This window comes from Coturnix japonica, chromosome 14 (assembly GCF_054131305.1).
Source record: "Coturnix japonica strain WE chromosome 14, WE-NBRP24, whole genome shotgun sequence".
NCBI lineage: Eukaryota > Metazoa > Chordata > Aves > Galliformes > Phasianidae > Coturnix > Coturnix japonica.
In genome coordinates this window covers 16,154,239-16,170,151 of record NC_140676.1, presented here as the reverse complement: position 1 = coordinate 16,170,151, position 15,913 = coordinate 16,154,239, and the positions used below count along the sequence as shown (strand labels likewise).

General features: G+C 39.6%; 1 protein-coding gene across 5 annotated transcripts in view; it reads left to right on the top strand.

Annotated features, from left to right (window-relative positions):
• The window catches only part of SCAPER (S-phase cyclin A associated protein in the ER), a 195,531-nt gene that overhangs the window by 78,633 nt on the left and 100,985 nt on the right, over positions 1 to 15,913 (top strand). For all 5 annotated transcript variants that reach the window (XM_085515841.1, XM_085515842.1, XM_032446775.2 and 2 more), the window contains exons 6-10: positions 6,116 to 6,216; positions 6,663 to 6,779; positions 8,665 to 8,822; positions 14,746 to 15,011; positions 15,433 to 15,657. In XM_085515841.1, the coding sequence (XP_085371967.1) occupies positions 6,116 to 6,216; positions 6,663 to 6,779; positions 8,665 to 8,822; positions 14,746 to 15,011; positions 15,433 to 15,657 (867 nt within the window). The remainder of the gene's footprint in view (positions 1 to 6,115; positions 6,217 to 6,662; positions 6,780 to 8,664; positions 8,823 to 14,745; positions 15,012 to 15,432; positions 15,658 to 15,913) is intronic.

The window sequence follows — 15,913 nt, the reverse complement described above, 5'->3', positions numbered from 1 at the left end:
TATGGATAACTCAATTCACAAGTCAGCATTTTAAATGGCACCTCAAACCTGTGTATTGACCAAATGGGTGATGCTGTTCTACTTCAACATCTTAGCTGTGCAAAGATTACATTAAAAGAGGACTGTGGTAAAGTCAGGCACCCCAAACCTTCCTGTTAACTCAGGTGTTGAGTTCTGGTTTTGTACCTTTTGCTCCCCTGTAGTCTTTCAAGTCGGTATCGTTTTATTGATTATGTTGTCACTGAAGATAATGTTTGCTCCCAGATGGGAAAGGGCTCTTGTGGCTGCTTGTGGTTGAAACTGCAGACGAAGGTTTGTGGTGAGGATACAAACAGTGGAGATGCGTGTAAGAAGATCAGTTGTGTGTGTTTTCTCTCAACTTTGGGCACTGCTGTGGGTGGTATTTTGCTATTGATTTGACAGAGAACTCTCAAACCATATAGGTAAATGTGGCTCCACATAGGGATACAATGATGATGATTGTAATACATATAGAAGAAATAATGGATTCTGAAATGTATGGATCATGTTAATGTATGTGAATCACTTTGTCTGTTGGTGCTACATAGAGATTAGATGTAACGGCTCTGTAGCCTTGAACAGATACGGCTGGTTTTATTTATTAGCTAGGCATGTGTCTTACGTTTATGTGAATTTTGTACTGCCCAGTATTTTGGGGTTTGAGTGTTGGACTTATGCCCAAAAATGTTATCATGCCAAGGAACCTTTGCATTGCTTTCTGCATCCTAAAGGGAGATGAGTCTAAAACTCTTTGTGGATGGAGGAAGGCAGATTGCATGAGGGAGTCGTGGTTAATGCAGGAGAGAAATTTCTGCTGCAGTTGATTTATGGTTTTTGGTGTCCTAGGAACAGCATTAGAAGGGATAAAATATTGAACAGGAAAAACTAAATCAAAACACTTATCGATGGAGTTTGAGTAACTGGATCCACCAGCTGGACTCAGAAGGTTCTCAAACTACCTGAAATTGAATGGGTATATTTTTACTCCTCCTTGGGGGTGAGTTCATGACTTAAGCTGCTTTTGTTTTGAAAAGGTTGGATTTTATGATTTAATAAAAAAAAAAATAAAAGAAAATTAGCTCACTACTTTTTAGTTTTCTGTTTGGCTTCACTTAATAGTTGTACGAGCTTTTATCTTTTTACATATAGTTTATTAATTGGTGTATTCCTGTCAGGTTTTGACAAGGACTGTTTCCATCTTTGTAATGCTTACAGATAAACACCTTGAGAGCGGTTCAATGCAAACAGCTTCATTCTCCTTGTTTATTCCTTCTAAAAACAAAAAAAGGAAAACATGAGATACTGTGTAGAGGTGGGTAAGGCCTCTCTCTGAAGAGATTTGAGGTATCGTGTGGTGGTGTTCTGTGAAAGAACCGGCTGAAATGGCTTCGTTCCAGACCTTCCAAGCAGGGAGATCTCTGGGAGTGATTTACCATCGTTTCAGTTGATTGAAGGCCTCCCTGAAGGGGAGAGGAACTTGCTTCATTAGGGTCCCTTGCTGGGAATGCTTTGTGGGGGCTGTTTTTAGTTCAGGATATGCTAATTCTAACAATTCCCATCTCTGTATGCGGGCTGAGACCCGCAGACATCCATGCTGATTACTGGCTTGTGAGACAGCCAAGGAAATAAAACTGTTCCTAGATGTGTTGAGGCCAAAGGTAGGAAAAACTGAAGGTTTTTTTTTTTTTAACTCTGAAGAGGAAATCTCCAGTGATTCAGTACAACGGTCAGGTTGATCCAAACAGGATCCTGAGTGCATTTTCACTGATGTAAGAGCCTGTTCAACTCTGCCCATTTCACTTCCTGGAAGACAGGAGGTTTTATATTGTTACTCATACACTTCAGTTTTATAGCTGCACGTATCTGATTCCGGGGAGGGGGAAAAAAAAGTACAGAATCTGAGTGAGATACTTTTGACTTTCATCAAGAAATGATTTGTTATATGTGAATTTCAGTTCTTTCCTTGTAGTGATGCAGATCCTGAAAGCATCCCAGGAGGGCTTCTGAAATAACTTATTTCCTCAGCAAAGGCCTCGGAGTGTTCTGTTTGGATGCATTATTTTTGTTCTAGTGTGCTGGTTTCCTCTGACTTGATGAAGGAATTAAAAAACAACTTAAGCTGTGTGAGATCTCAGTGATTTTTAATTGAGGTTCCTTTAGCATATCTTGCTTTCTACACCGGAGTTCTTATCATAGAAGTTTAATGGAATATACATTTTGAAACATTCTGAAATTGTTAGAAAAGGGCTAATTCTGCAGCTGGGATGTGTCAGGAGAATGACAGGCTGCTGCTTCTCACTTTATAGAAAAAGTGTTCTGTTTTTGAGAGTGAAGTTATTTAGGAGGAGTTGTGTGTGTGTCTGTTTCTAAATAAACACATGTGACTGTATTGCAGCGGTCATTGCCAAGGGAGCATCTCATCAGTGAGCACTCCCACCTCTTCTGGGCTGTGTATGTTTTCATTGTTGTCACCTGCAGCTGAATCAAAACCACCAGAACTAGCAGTGGAGAGAATGGAGCAGTGAATGTGGATCCAGCCTCACCGGGGAAGTAGGAATATGTAAAATATTGTAATGTTATGCATTTCTAGCCTTAAGAATAGGTGACAATATATATGTGATGTAGTTTGTTTCTCTGCCACATTCTGCAGTTTACAATTGTAGTGACCTTAAGATCATGCAATCTCCTGTGCTTCCATCTTTGTCTTTTTTCTCCTCCTTACTTGAGCACGGGAGAATAAATGGAGCAGATGATGTTTCAAGCAGTGACACGACTTCCAAACAGTGAACCTCTGTTTTCAGAGATTATAATCGACCCGTCTAGGGCCCAACTCACGACAATTCTGATTCAGGAATATAGGATTATCCTGATACAGCTGTTCTACTTATAGAGATCTTTCTTGTTTGGGAAGTAGTTAATGTGATCTCCCAAGTGAAGAGGATAGAAGCACAACTTAAAGATAAATACTACGTAAAGAGGGTAGTGGTAGCTGAGAGGTAAAGAAAAGAAGGAAAGGCCCAGGAAGATCCTTAGTAATGTGCTGTATATCCTTAGTAAGGGGCTGTGCATCAGAATGATGGAGGGGAGGGAGAAACAGGAGCTGCATTGTGAGTGTTTTTAGTTTTCTGCCAGTGGTTTTCCTCTAATCTACTTTTTTAACAGCATTGCTTTCTTTTTCAGTTTCAACTGGCTCTTTAAAAATCATGCGGGATGGTTACGACCTTGAAAAATAATGGGATTTAAAATTGTTTTGACTCCAGTGCAGCCGTAGTCTACCCCATCAAGGTTCCTTTTTGTCAGCACCTTCTCAAGTGCTACGACTTTCCCCTGCTTCAGCACCGCAGGGTATATCTGCTACCCTCCGTGCCGTAGGTGAGGCTCAGCGCTGTATTGATGTCCGGGACCCTGCAGCCCCATGCCAGGATTGTGTGTCAGCAGCACAAAGGGATGGCGCCAACCGGCCTGCCGTGTGCGCCGCTAACTCGAATTAATTACAAACCAATCGAAGCCGTTGCAGCCAATTGGTAAACTAATTGGTAATTTTAGCTGTACATCTATATGTAGTTATCTGGATGCCTGTAACGGCGCTTTGAGAGCCGCTTTTGTTCTGCTTCATCCTGCTTGACAAAATGGCCCTCATAGCTTTAGGGAGAAAGATGTGCATCAGTGAATGTGGGGCAGCTCCAGCTGCTTGTCTTGTTTGTATTCCCTTGTTCGTCGAACATGACTCGGATTACAGCTGCATGGCTCTGCTCTGATCATTTCTGATAATGAGTAGCTAAACATTCCTGAAAATAGGTTCGGCCATTTATTGGGTCTTTTTTGTGTGCCAACTAAATTCAGAGACCTAACTCATGTTCAGATGGATTTTTATGTTTCTTTTTGAGGAATCTCTCAGTGACAGACTGGAAAAGTAAATGATTCAGAATTAAGTTTTGCTTTCTATGCCCTTATTGTTAATAACAGCCAGCATAACGTAGTGTAGGCTGGCTGAAATGGATGTGAATTGAATTAGAAAGCTGAAATTTTATTAGCAGAGCTGGAAGAAAGAGCTGCCTCAAATACTTGCCTTGCTCATGCCTCGGAGCAGACCTTACTTATGAATTATTTTTGTGTTGTAAACTAACTGCCTTGTAAGAAAGATTTTTTGTTTGCTTTCTTGGGGAGGATTTCAAAACAAAGAGCAACTTTGAGATCAGTGGTGGTATTGTTTGACTTTGGGTGACTCTTCCAACATAACAGACGGCACATGCTCTGGGCCTGTCATCCCTACCAGCGAACGCTTCTGCGCAAGCTAAAGCTGACTTTCAAACTTTCATTTGTTAAACAGAAGGAGCAATCATCATTAAGTGTTCCACAGAAGAATGTGTGTTAAGATCCTGCAAATCAAGAGAATGTCATTAATATTTTTTTCCATTTATTGTAAACGCAGAATTCAAGCTTCTTTTATGGGTCTTTATTTGCAGTATGATGTCAGAGCAGTGTTGTGTGTGGTACTTCTGGTCTGTGAAAGCTTCTGTTTCTGATGGATGTGATATTGAAGCAGCTGCTTTGGAAATGCATTAATACTCTTTGTGAGTGATCGTCAGGTCTGTGGGCTGGTGGTGTGTGTGCTTTTTGTCATCTTCAGGAAATGATACTTCGAGTATGTATGTATGGAATATAAGTGATTTCCTGCCTCTGTCCCTTGTGAAAATGGCTTCCTTGGCCACGTTGAAGCTGAGGGCCACAGGCTGCTCAGGGAGCAAAGCAAAGGGTTGTTGTACCATCCACCTTGCTGTAGAAAGATGTCAGTGCTGTCTGAGTAAGGGATTCAGGATCCCATCTTATTTTTCATTTTTGACTTTTTCTACATGGAATCTGATCTTCCGGGATTTGCTGCAGTGACACATTTATCCAAACTGGAAAGCTGGAAGTTAAACATGAGGATATTTGTGTTGGGAGCAAGTCATTCAGTTCTGAACTGCTCAGCTGTTGACATTGTATTAGTGGATTTCTTCCTGATGTAATGTGGAGTGAAAAGGCAAAGTTTACAGCACTTTGTTTTGTCTGTTGGAGAGCAACACATCATTTGCAGTCTTCTTCTAACTTCTTAACCAAGATTTTGCAGCGTTCAAATGAAACTGCAGCATGCCTGTGTGATTTCTGGCAGTGTGTTGAAACCTACCTAGAATAGTGGGATGGACTGGTTTGCTCTGAAAATCTCTTCCAGTTGTGCTGTCTTACGACAACATGTAAATCATTCTCACCATGAAACTTGTTCACAAATGCAGCTTTTTTAACTGGTTTTTAACTGTTCAAAAGTATAACCTGGGTGTTGAAGTTGGAAGGTCTGGACAGGTAATCCCTCCATGCTGAGATATTCACAGTGGGTGACTTGTTCCCCCACTTGTTAAGGCGTATTAATCAAAGGAGAGAATAGAAGCTTTGCATGTTGCAGGTCATCGTGTTTGTTTCTCAGTACGTTTATGTTGAAGGCAGTTGTTTTATAAATGAAGTATAATGCTTTCTCTTGTTGCTTCTCCAAGTATCACTGTAAGATTCCTTTCAAAACTGCCCAGTCAGTGTGATCGTGTTGATAATCTCATGTGACTATAGGATATCTATAAACCTAAATGGCTACAGGCATTCGTTCATCCTGCATCGTTTGGAAGCCCTCAGAAGCAAGATAGAGCCTGCTGCACTGTCCTGTTAAGTACCATCTGCAGCCATCTGGGATTGTCTGAAAGGAGTTCCCTCTGTCAGATGCATTTGCCTTGCTGTAACTGTTAACCCCCCCCAAAAAAAGCAAAACCAAAAGAGCAGTGATGCTTGTGTTTGCTAGGAATAATTTTCTTGACAAATGTTGCTCTGTTGTCCCTAAACACTGGGTCTTGCAGAGATCTTAGGAAAATATGCCCATTTTTGAATAGAATATGCGTTTTAATGTTCATTCACATCAAAATTGAAGATTTGCCTTCAGGGTTTTCCTTGGTTTTATTTTTGACAGGAAAGATGCAGACCAGTAGATTTCCTTCTTTCTGGTCACTTCTGTTCTTGGGTCTGAGAGGATTGCTTTTTAAATGCAGAGGTTGATGTAATGGTTGCTTTTTAGGAGGTCCTGATGATGCTGGATAACTATGTGAGGGACTTCAAAGCACTGATTGACTGGATTCAGCTGCAGGAGAAGCTAGAGAAGGCTGATGCTCAAAGCAGGTAATGAGCTGCTGGGTTTGTTATTTCTTATTTATAGCCACATGCTGACTCTTGTTAACGTTCCTTCTGTAGCAGGTGTTTAACTCATTGGGAAAACTGTAATTGTTGTGGGGAACCAGGAGGAAAAGCTTTTGGTGTGAGGATCTTGTGGGAGTTCTGTCCTCCTTCACAGTTTTATCAGGGAATAGATGTGCTGAAAGAATTTGGAAGTAAAGTATTTAAGAAGTAAAACTGTTCTGAACAGGCATTGTAGTTTGCGAGAGTGAATGATTTTTTTTTTATCTGATTCTGGGTAATATGGTTTGGATTTGGTGTAGAAACAGTTGCAAAGGTGTCTGATTACATTCAGCAATACTTCATTATGCTGCATGCATAGCATTTACAGATGCAGATAGAGAACAACTGTAGACTTCTCATTCTTAACTTCTTCTTTCCTCAATTTTCAGGCCTACTTCACTAGCCTGGGAAGTAAAGAAAATGTCTCCAGGGCGCCACGTGATCCCAAGTCCCTCATCAGACAGAATCAGTGTGACATCAAATGCTCGGAGAAGTTTGAATTTTGGGTAGGAGAACTGATAAGTCTTTAAAACTTCAATAAGGATTCATTTGAATCAGATAAAAATGAATATTCTATTCTGCCATAATAATGTACGACTTTGCTGTTCATTAAATTGTATGCACAACATATTTGCATATGCTTTTCTTGCACAAATGCTGCTGAGTACTTCATTTTTACCTATTTCATTATGTTTTTTAAGTATTGGTAGACCTAAAGACCTGAACTTAAATTACAATTACATTCATATTTTGTGTTTTCTGTTTAATACTTTTTCTCTGCTTCAAAACTAAGGTAAAAATGTGTGCAACTGGCATTTTAAAATTGCCTCTGTGTGCAGTGCAGGCGTCCATCTGAGTGTGCAGAAGTAAATATTGATCAAAAAGTGAGATGATGATGAGCAGCAAAATTGATGCAGGTTTAAATGTTACACAGTAGAATAATGCATCTTTCCATGTATCTAAGTGGCTTTGTGAAAGGGATTCAACAAAAATGTGCATAAATACTGCCATAGTGCAGCATTATCTGATGGAACTACATCAGACAGGGATTGAGGAAGACCTGTGATCTGCTCTTGGAGTGCTTGTGGAATTGAGTTTGGTCTCTGCCACTTTTATTGTTCCTTGGTATATGCCTTGCTTTGTAAATATCTGCTGTGGTTTGTAGCTATGTTCATACTCTAGTGCATCCTGAGGGCTTTGGTCAGTCTTTCTTTCTGGTTTCTTGCATCCTATTGCATCTCCTTAGAGTTGATGATGACACTAAGCACTAGCCAGGTATTTATGATAATGTTCTTTTTTGGTGACTGCATTGATAAACCTCCTGACGTCCCACTGAGCTTAAGATGTCGAATGGTCTAGTTATGTAGGGCTTTCCTATGTATTTGTTTGAAGCTTGTGAGAGCTGTATTTCTTTGTCCCTACTTTGCGTTAGCTAATGGGGCAGCTAGATTTCTTGGACCAGTTTACTCAGTGTTAAGATTGGAAGAGAAATCACTTGTGATTGCAGATAAAATGATTCATGTTACTGAAGAGAACAGGACATTTCTTGAATGGTTGTTACCATTTTCAAATATATTAAAAAAGAAAAATAAAACCTGTTGGTTTGTGCTGAAAATGGTCGCTTTTTACAGCAGGTAAACTAAAATATTTGGTAAAGCACTGCAGTCCCAGAAATGCCATGTTGAGGCAGAGTCACTTGCACCTTTCCAGAAGCTGGGAAGATGCCTTTTGGGTTTCTTTCTGTGGAACAGGTAGTGGAAAATGGATGTATTGGTTTGTTTACTCAGCTGTCCAGCAAAACAGAGCATGTTATGGATTTGTGTGGTCTACATTTGCAGCTAAACTTGCACTTTAATGGACTTCCTTCACATACAGTTTGACTCCTGCTACACGTGGTGGTTGCAGCCGGATCTCTACAGTTCATTGGTGCAGTTGGGCAGGAGCCAGGAGGATGCAAGAGAAGGGCTGTTCTATTTGGCTGCAAATACTCTCCATGTGTTTATTGTTATCATTAAAAAAAAACCTTGCTATTAGAGAGTGCTTCTTGTGGGAACTGTTTATGCACTGCTACAGAGTTGAATCTTTCTCTCAACATGAGGCATTTTGTAAACTTCAACCTGAGAATTTAGCTTCCTGTTCGTTGGGATTCACTCACTTTTGCATACAAGGAATCTCACATGGAGATTTTTCTCCAGCTGTTGTGCTGCTTGGTGTGTCCTTCTGTCCTTTCTGTGCCTGGACATATGGAAAAGGCTGTCAGGGTAGTACCTGAGAACTTGACTTGCTACTTCTGTGTTTCCATGTGCTTTGTTAGTGAGTTGAATTTTAGTTTTCTAATGAACTGTTCTGTTCTTTGATTAGACACTAATAAGAGCTGTGACTTTCATTTAGGAACCCATCAGTGGCAATTTCTGCAACACGCCTGGCTCCTTCTGGTGTAAGTTGGGCTGATAAGGTAAAAGCCAACCACGGAAAAGCGGCTGGTCCTGAGTTAGCAGCTATACAAACCTGTCCGCCAGCTCCAATACAGAAGTCATCCCGAAAAAATGGCAAGTCTTTTAAAATGGCTGAAGTTATTTTCACAAAATGCACTGTATAGTTGGTTCAAAGTATGACCTGTCTTCAAATGAAAATGTCTCATTTTGTCTTGTACGATATTAAAATCTAAATCACAGATGGAGGGGAAGGTTACTTCAGCTTCACTTTATCACTGTAATGGGTAAGTTTTAGCGTTGTTTTCACATGCAGGTAATGCTCTACTGTATTTCCAGTGTCTATAAATTGATCAGTGAAAATGTCATTACACAACATCCCAAAAAAGATCTTTTGTTTGCAAGCTGATAATCAAGCTGAGAGCAAGGTGACGGTGAGGTTTAACACAGTTTCTAGGAGAAATCTATAAGTATGGTTTCTGTATGTCATCATTGATGTCCAGAGTCTCTCTAAAATAGCTGTAATGCTGGTATTATCAGAATTGTATTGAAGTTGAAAACAGCGCTGTTTACTTTAATACACAGATTTCAGCATGTGGTAATGAGTTTTTCTCAGAAGATGCTTTGTGGAGAATGCTTGATGCTGGGGCCTACTAGATGAGATGTGCTTAGTTGTGGACATGAAAATCTTCGCCTTTTGGTCTGTAAAGCTAGTTTTTCACATGCTCTGGCATAATAGATTATATTTAGAAATGCTGTTTGGTTTATTTGTTTGTTTTTAAATGTGCGGACCCAGTTGGCTTTCTGCTAAAACAGCAGGCTAGGATCAATGATCTTATCATTTAAAAGAATTGTTTAAAAATCACTCTAACCTATCGTATTAATTTAGTGTAGTTGTACTTTTATGCTAGTGGTAGTAGAAGTCCTTTATGGTGGTTCAGAAATACTGTGTCCAAGTGTCTTGCAGTTTAATATAACTGAGTTCAGTAGCATGCAGATCTTTATGCTTAGAAAAGAAGAATCAAAATACTCCTAAAGCAGCTGTTTATGTGGGGGTTGATGAATGCTGTTTGTGTAATGGAAATCCTCAATCCTCAGTCTCTAAGTTACACTGAGCTGGTTTGAGTATAGTAGCAGTTGGCTGAGTTATCAACGCTGTAAGTAAAAGAGTAATTCTACCTTTGATTTTGTGAGTAGTTAAAACTATTCATAAAGATACTTTCTTCTGCTGATTCTCTCTCACTTTACAGTGATAGACTTCAAGATTTTTTTTATCTTTATTAGGGATTCTTGGTATGGGCAACTTTATGAACTACATAGGAAGTAAAACTGATCTGTGCTTTCATATAGTTAATATCTTTCTGGGATGCTGAAGGGAAAACAAGTATTTTTGGCCGTTACCTGCAGCTGATGAGCTCCAAAAAGAACAATTCCATTTAGGTCATGTAGTACTGGCTTACATGTTTTCAGTAAGTTGTAGTATCAGATGTGCTATAAGATCCAGACTTCAGACATTTCATGTTTAGAATTAACAGTCATTCCTTGCAAAGACTTGGTTTGTTCTATTCAACGTCCAGTGTAGGGGAGCTTCAGTGATTTTTTTAATTTTTTTTTTTCTTTTTTCTAATGACTGAATTCCAATTTTTAAATAAAAGAAATGGAATACTTTCCTTGGAGCACATTATCTCTCATATAAGGAGTAGTATCACTTCTGTAAAATCAAATTGATCTTGCTGATTGGAGCATAAGAGGATTTGTGAAGTTTATGCAAAGGGAATTACAAAGGCTCTTCACATGCATTATTGAAGCAGATTTGAGTCTTGTGTATCATCAGCTCTGCCTGTCCACTGGCTAATGCACTCTGCACAACTGTTATGTGCACTCAGGCTTGGGGGAGGATTCTTCCTACCATCTCATAATGTTATCTGGCCTGCTTTAAAACCCAGCTGGGGTTACAATGGCAAGATCTCCTGAAAACACTTTTTCTCCAGTGGTTTCAGACAGCATTATCATTAAACCTCACCATGTTCTTGCACTGTGCTGTGATGCTGTTTCAAGGTTGATGGAGTTTCCAAATGTAACTGGAGTGAGAATATGCTTGGTTTTTCCAGGTATTTCTGTAAAATATTGTTTCTGGATGCACAATTAAATTACATTAAATTCTTACCTGATTTCCCTCTTTAATCTCACTGCTACCATCATCGTTTTCACAGTTAAAAAGAATAATTTCAGTCTTGAGTGTTTTCTGCAATACAGAACCTAATCCACCCTTATTTCTGAGCAGCTTCCTTCCCAGATCAGGTGATGGCTCTGTTTGGTCACAGCAATGTGTGGAGGCAATAGCCTAGCATGGAAGTAATTCCTAGGTGTCATTTGTAAGAGGTGAGATGAATAATCCATGTGTAATTAGTTGTTTTTTTTCCTATTTTAATTGCTCTTGTACATAGTTACAAAGTGATATTCTTTGTAACTTAGCTCAGATTTCTGATCATTAGGCTGTGCAGCCCTCTGAAGTAACAGCCCTGATCTGGGCTCAGGGAACCACTCCAACTTCTGCATGTTGAGAACAAGTTCCAGGTGTGATCACAGACAATAAGGGGCAGCTTGTTCCTGACTGGGTGCTCAAATCTTAGGCATGATTTCTATTGAAAATTTACATCCTCTCTCTCTCTCAACTCCACCCCCCTGGCTGTATATCCCCTCCCAGAGTTTTAATATGAGTGAGGAGGGTCAGAAAGGCTGTGCTAGTTATGTCACTTGCCAGTATGTTTTTAAGAAGGGGTGTGCATCTCCTAAGGTAGAATTCATGAGTGCTTTGCACTTTATTGACTAGATTTGTTTTATGGATGGTGCCAATAAGGCCGCTTGGCCAGTTCTTCCAGATGGAGCAAGCTGGAAAGAACAAGGCCCTGGTGGCTGTGAGGGCCTCAAGGTAACAGATGGCTTGTCACATCCATGTAATACAAGAGCAAGCGGGGACAGAGAGGTTCTAGTGAAACTGGAGAGTGATCAAGGTAGTCAGATGAATTATTCATTAACAAAAATCATCAAGTAATCAAACCCAGTATGTGATACTTAGCATGTGGAGATGGCTGCCAGGCTGTGTGAAAAGTTCCAGGTTTACATGAAAAATGTAAGAATGATGCCCTTATGAGCATTGCCTTTGCTTCAGATTAGGAGCTGTGTGATCTAATGTCAGTAAATGAATTAGCTTTTCAGTTTGTTGTTTAAAACCAGTCCTGGAAGTGACTGAGTGCAAAACTGCTGAGAGAATGGAAATTGAAGAGTAACTTTCACGGCTGGTTGTCAGATGGCACAGAACTGAAACTGATACTGAGTGTTCTTGCACTCTGAATGTATGTTTGCATTAAAAAGTGTAAAAAAAGTATTTGAAGAATTTACCAAGTAATGCTATTTAAAATGGAAAAGATGTATGTATGCGCTGCTTAAATATTTAGGTGAAGGTCCTGATACAGAAGATACAGATCTGGCAGCAAAGAAGTTTGAATTAAAAATTGTGTATGTGTGGCTTTTAGTAAAAGATTAATTGATGTGGTAATTAGGAGTATGGTGTTGCTAAAGAATCATGTACTGATGAGTTGGAAGGGAGCTTAAAGCCTCCCCCAGCCCCACCCCTGCCATGGGCTGCCTGCCCCCCAGCTCAGGCTGCCCAGAGCCCATCCATGGCTTTGGGTACCTCCAGGGATGGGGCACCCGCAGCTCTGGGCAGCACTGCCAGCATCTCACTGCCCTCAGAGTGAACATTTCCCATTGCCCTGCTCTTAGTAATTTTGTACTTTGCTGTTTGAGAGTACTAATATACACTAATACACTATGAAGCAAAGAATCAACTAAGTGAGGCAGGCATGAGTTTATTTTTTGGTAGAATTAATATCAGTATATTTTAGGGAAAGACACTAAAAGATATTGGTGCAATTATTATTAAGATATGTAGAATATTCGTATCCATATTAGTAAAATTATCAATGGATACTTGAATTTCCTGGAGATATCTCCTTATCTTGTTTAATGTAGAGAAGATGCCACATCTAAGATATGTCTTCAGTTAATAGAACAAGTAGGAGTGGAATCTTGCAACAGTCTCATTGGCTGTGCTTTGTGTGCTCTGTGTGCTTGGAGCTTTCTGTGGTAAATCTGCTTGTGGTTCCTGCATGGAGCAGGGAGATTGAAACTAAATGATTATTGTGGTCCTTTTCAACCCTGGCCATTCTATGATTCTTGTGTATTTAAAACCCTGTTTGGATGTTACACATGGAAGCACGTTGAAGTGCACATAGTAAGAATGAAAGGTGGGCTTTGGGAATAGCTATGACACGTCTGGTTACCATGAATCTGAAGAGATCACTGCAGTGATGGTGAGCTACGTGGTCTGGTGGGGGTTGGGACTGGATGACCTTGAAGGTCCCTTCCAACCTGAACCATTCTGTGGTTCATGCACAATTTTGGAATTTTTGATTATGAAAATGAACGCTGGGACTGATCTTTATGTTTTGTAAGTTGCATTAAAATAAATAGGCATGCTATGAACGCAAGAGAAAAGAAGTATTTTGGTCTCTGATCTCCCCGTAGGTGTGCTGACCTGTGTGAAGTTGTTAGGGGTAGTCTGCAAAGTTGGCACTTATTCTATGGTACTTACATAGACTTCTAAAAGAGCCTGGTAATCTTAAAGAGCATCACAGTTGTATTTTATATTTTAAATCACTTTAGGCAGTGTTTTCAAGAGAAATGCAGCAAGGCATTCTTTAGGTTAGTAATATGAAATTCATCATAATATATCAATCATTCTGTTTTCCAGCCACCCTCAGGTGTTTCAAGTTACAGTTTTTGACAACCAAATGGACTCATTCATATTTATATTTATGTTAAATTTTAATGTCAGGGCTCTGATCGTTATGCTTGAGCTGTGGGACCATCTTAGTTTCTAAAAGCTTCAGAAATACCCTAAGAATCAATTATTATTTTTTTTTAATATAAAGCTCTATAAGGGTGTAGCATTTTCCTTCCCTCAGGAGAAAACCATTTACTGTTGAGTATTTGGATTCCATATCTTGTTTTACATAGAAGATAGACCTTCATGTTCTAAAAATGAGAATTCTTTGCAGAGCATTTCTCTTCATGATTTACTTTGTTGTACTGTTTCATCAGGTGCTAAATTTTGAGGTATGTTATGAATTTATGCTCTTGATGGAAGAGAGTATTGGGGGGATTAATGGGAAAAAATTGTATTTCTTGAAGCGAAGCCTGAATTAAACACTTTAAATGAGGCTTCATTTTGTGGTACTGCTCATTTAAGCTTTTCTTCTGCACGTTGGTACTTGGGAGGTTGCCTTTCACAGCCCTGAGTTGTATCATCAAGTCTCCAAAGAATCAGTTATTTAAAGATGTATGGGAAATGATGTGGTGGTGTTAATTGGAGGCCGTGAGAATGTTATCTGTAGAGATTTACCTTGATTTGCTAGAAACCCTAGAATTGCATGTAAGACCTGCTATAATTCAGGCAGATAAATGCAGTTTTGAAGGTTTTTCAAGTATGTGTCAAGAGTAGATATTAGAATGGAAAAAAGAGATGGGAAAAAGTAGACACTTGGGAAAGAACTGAGGACCACATTTTTGGATGGTCCCTGGACCTCATTTCTGGACCTCACTTTTAGACCTGTAGTTACAGCTGTACTTTCACAAAGGCCTCTAATGCTGCTGTTTCTGCATGTGCCATCCGGTGAAGTAGAAATGGAGATATGACATTCCTAGTTACCTGGTGCCAATTTTGCTTGGTTACGTGTGTAATTCAGCTTGGTGACAGAATTGATCCCATCCTTGTTTAATGTTTATGAAACTGGCAGCTCTCGTTGGGCAAGTTAAAAGCTTTGCTAACTAATATTCCATTGAGGTTTTGTTCTTATTTTTTAAGGGGATGTGTTTGCTTTACAATTTGTGCCATGCTGTAATTAAGTAGTTGTTTACAATACCTCTATTTATAATCCTTTTCTTGGATTGAGCTGTTCTTTTTTTCTAAATGCAGATCGAAAGGATGCAGAGGGCTGGGAAACAGTTCAGCGTGGGAGGCCCGTTCGATCTCGGTCCACTGTTGCATTGGCAACAAAAGCTCCTGTAGTTGCAGAATCACTCAAGTCCAGAGGTGACAGTGACAAAGAAAACATCGTTTCACCACCATCAGAGAATAAGCCTGAAAATTCACTCACGAACGATGGTGCACCCAAAAGCACAGAGCTCGTACAGAAAGATCCCGTGCTTCAGTCTGAACATCCTCTTATCGAGGGGACTCAGGTCAGTACAATTTTGGACCATTTACCAGAATTAAGAAGTCTTGCAGCTTTTTGTTTGGAGAATTTTCTTGAGGAAATATTGTCAGGAGCTTTTGTTCACTGAACAGGTTGTGGGAGAGGGTTTAAACTTATATTTGTGGGAATGCACGAAGGTGTTGGTAAGGTAAGAATCATAATATGAACCATATTCACAGGCTGGCAGTGTTTTTCAAAGAATGATGTTTAGGTACAGGATATATATAGGAATATGAGTTGTACCTAAATATATGTCGTATGTAAGTTACAACCAACTGGAAATATGTGTAAATTGGAGTTATTTATATCACTCACCATAAAGATGCCTGGTATTTTCTTAAAATACTTTGGAGACTTTAAAAATCAGCACGTTACTTGAAGTTAATTTTGCAAATGTCTCTTATTAGTTCACAGCATGCACATCAGAAGGCAGTGTGAGTGCTACAGTACCACTGCAAGAAGATTCCTTACAAACAGTTTCTGAGGCGCCTCCAGTTGTCACAAATACTGACTGCCCTCCAGCAGCTGTGCAGGTGAATGAAGCTTCCTCTGTGCTTGCTGATGGTGTAGACCAGCATCCAACAGAAAAAGCTAAAGCTGAAATGGAAATGGATCCCTCAGATATTTCAAATGTGAGTGCTGCCAGATTGGTAAGAAATACTGAAAGATTTTGGAGTAAATAATGAGTGCCTCAGTGTTTTCATTCTGTGTTGTGAAGTGTTTAGTGTTAGCTTGTAGTATAAACTTTACAGAAGTCTATAGCGGACTTCTTGTAGGAAAAAATCCAGAGCAAAATCAGTGCTGAACAGGTACTTACCAGGAAAAGATAAATTTTGCTGAAATCCAAAGTTGAAGCTAGAAATATATTATTTGGAATAAAATTTTGGA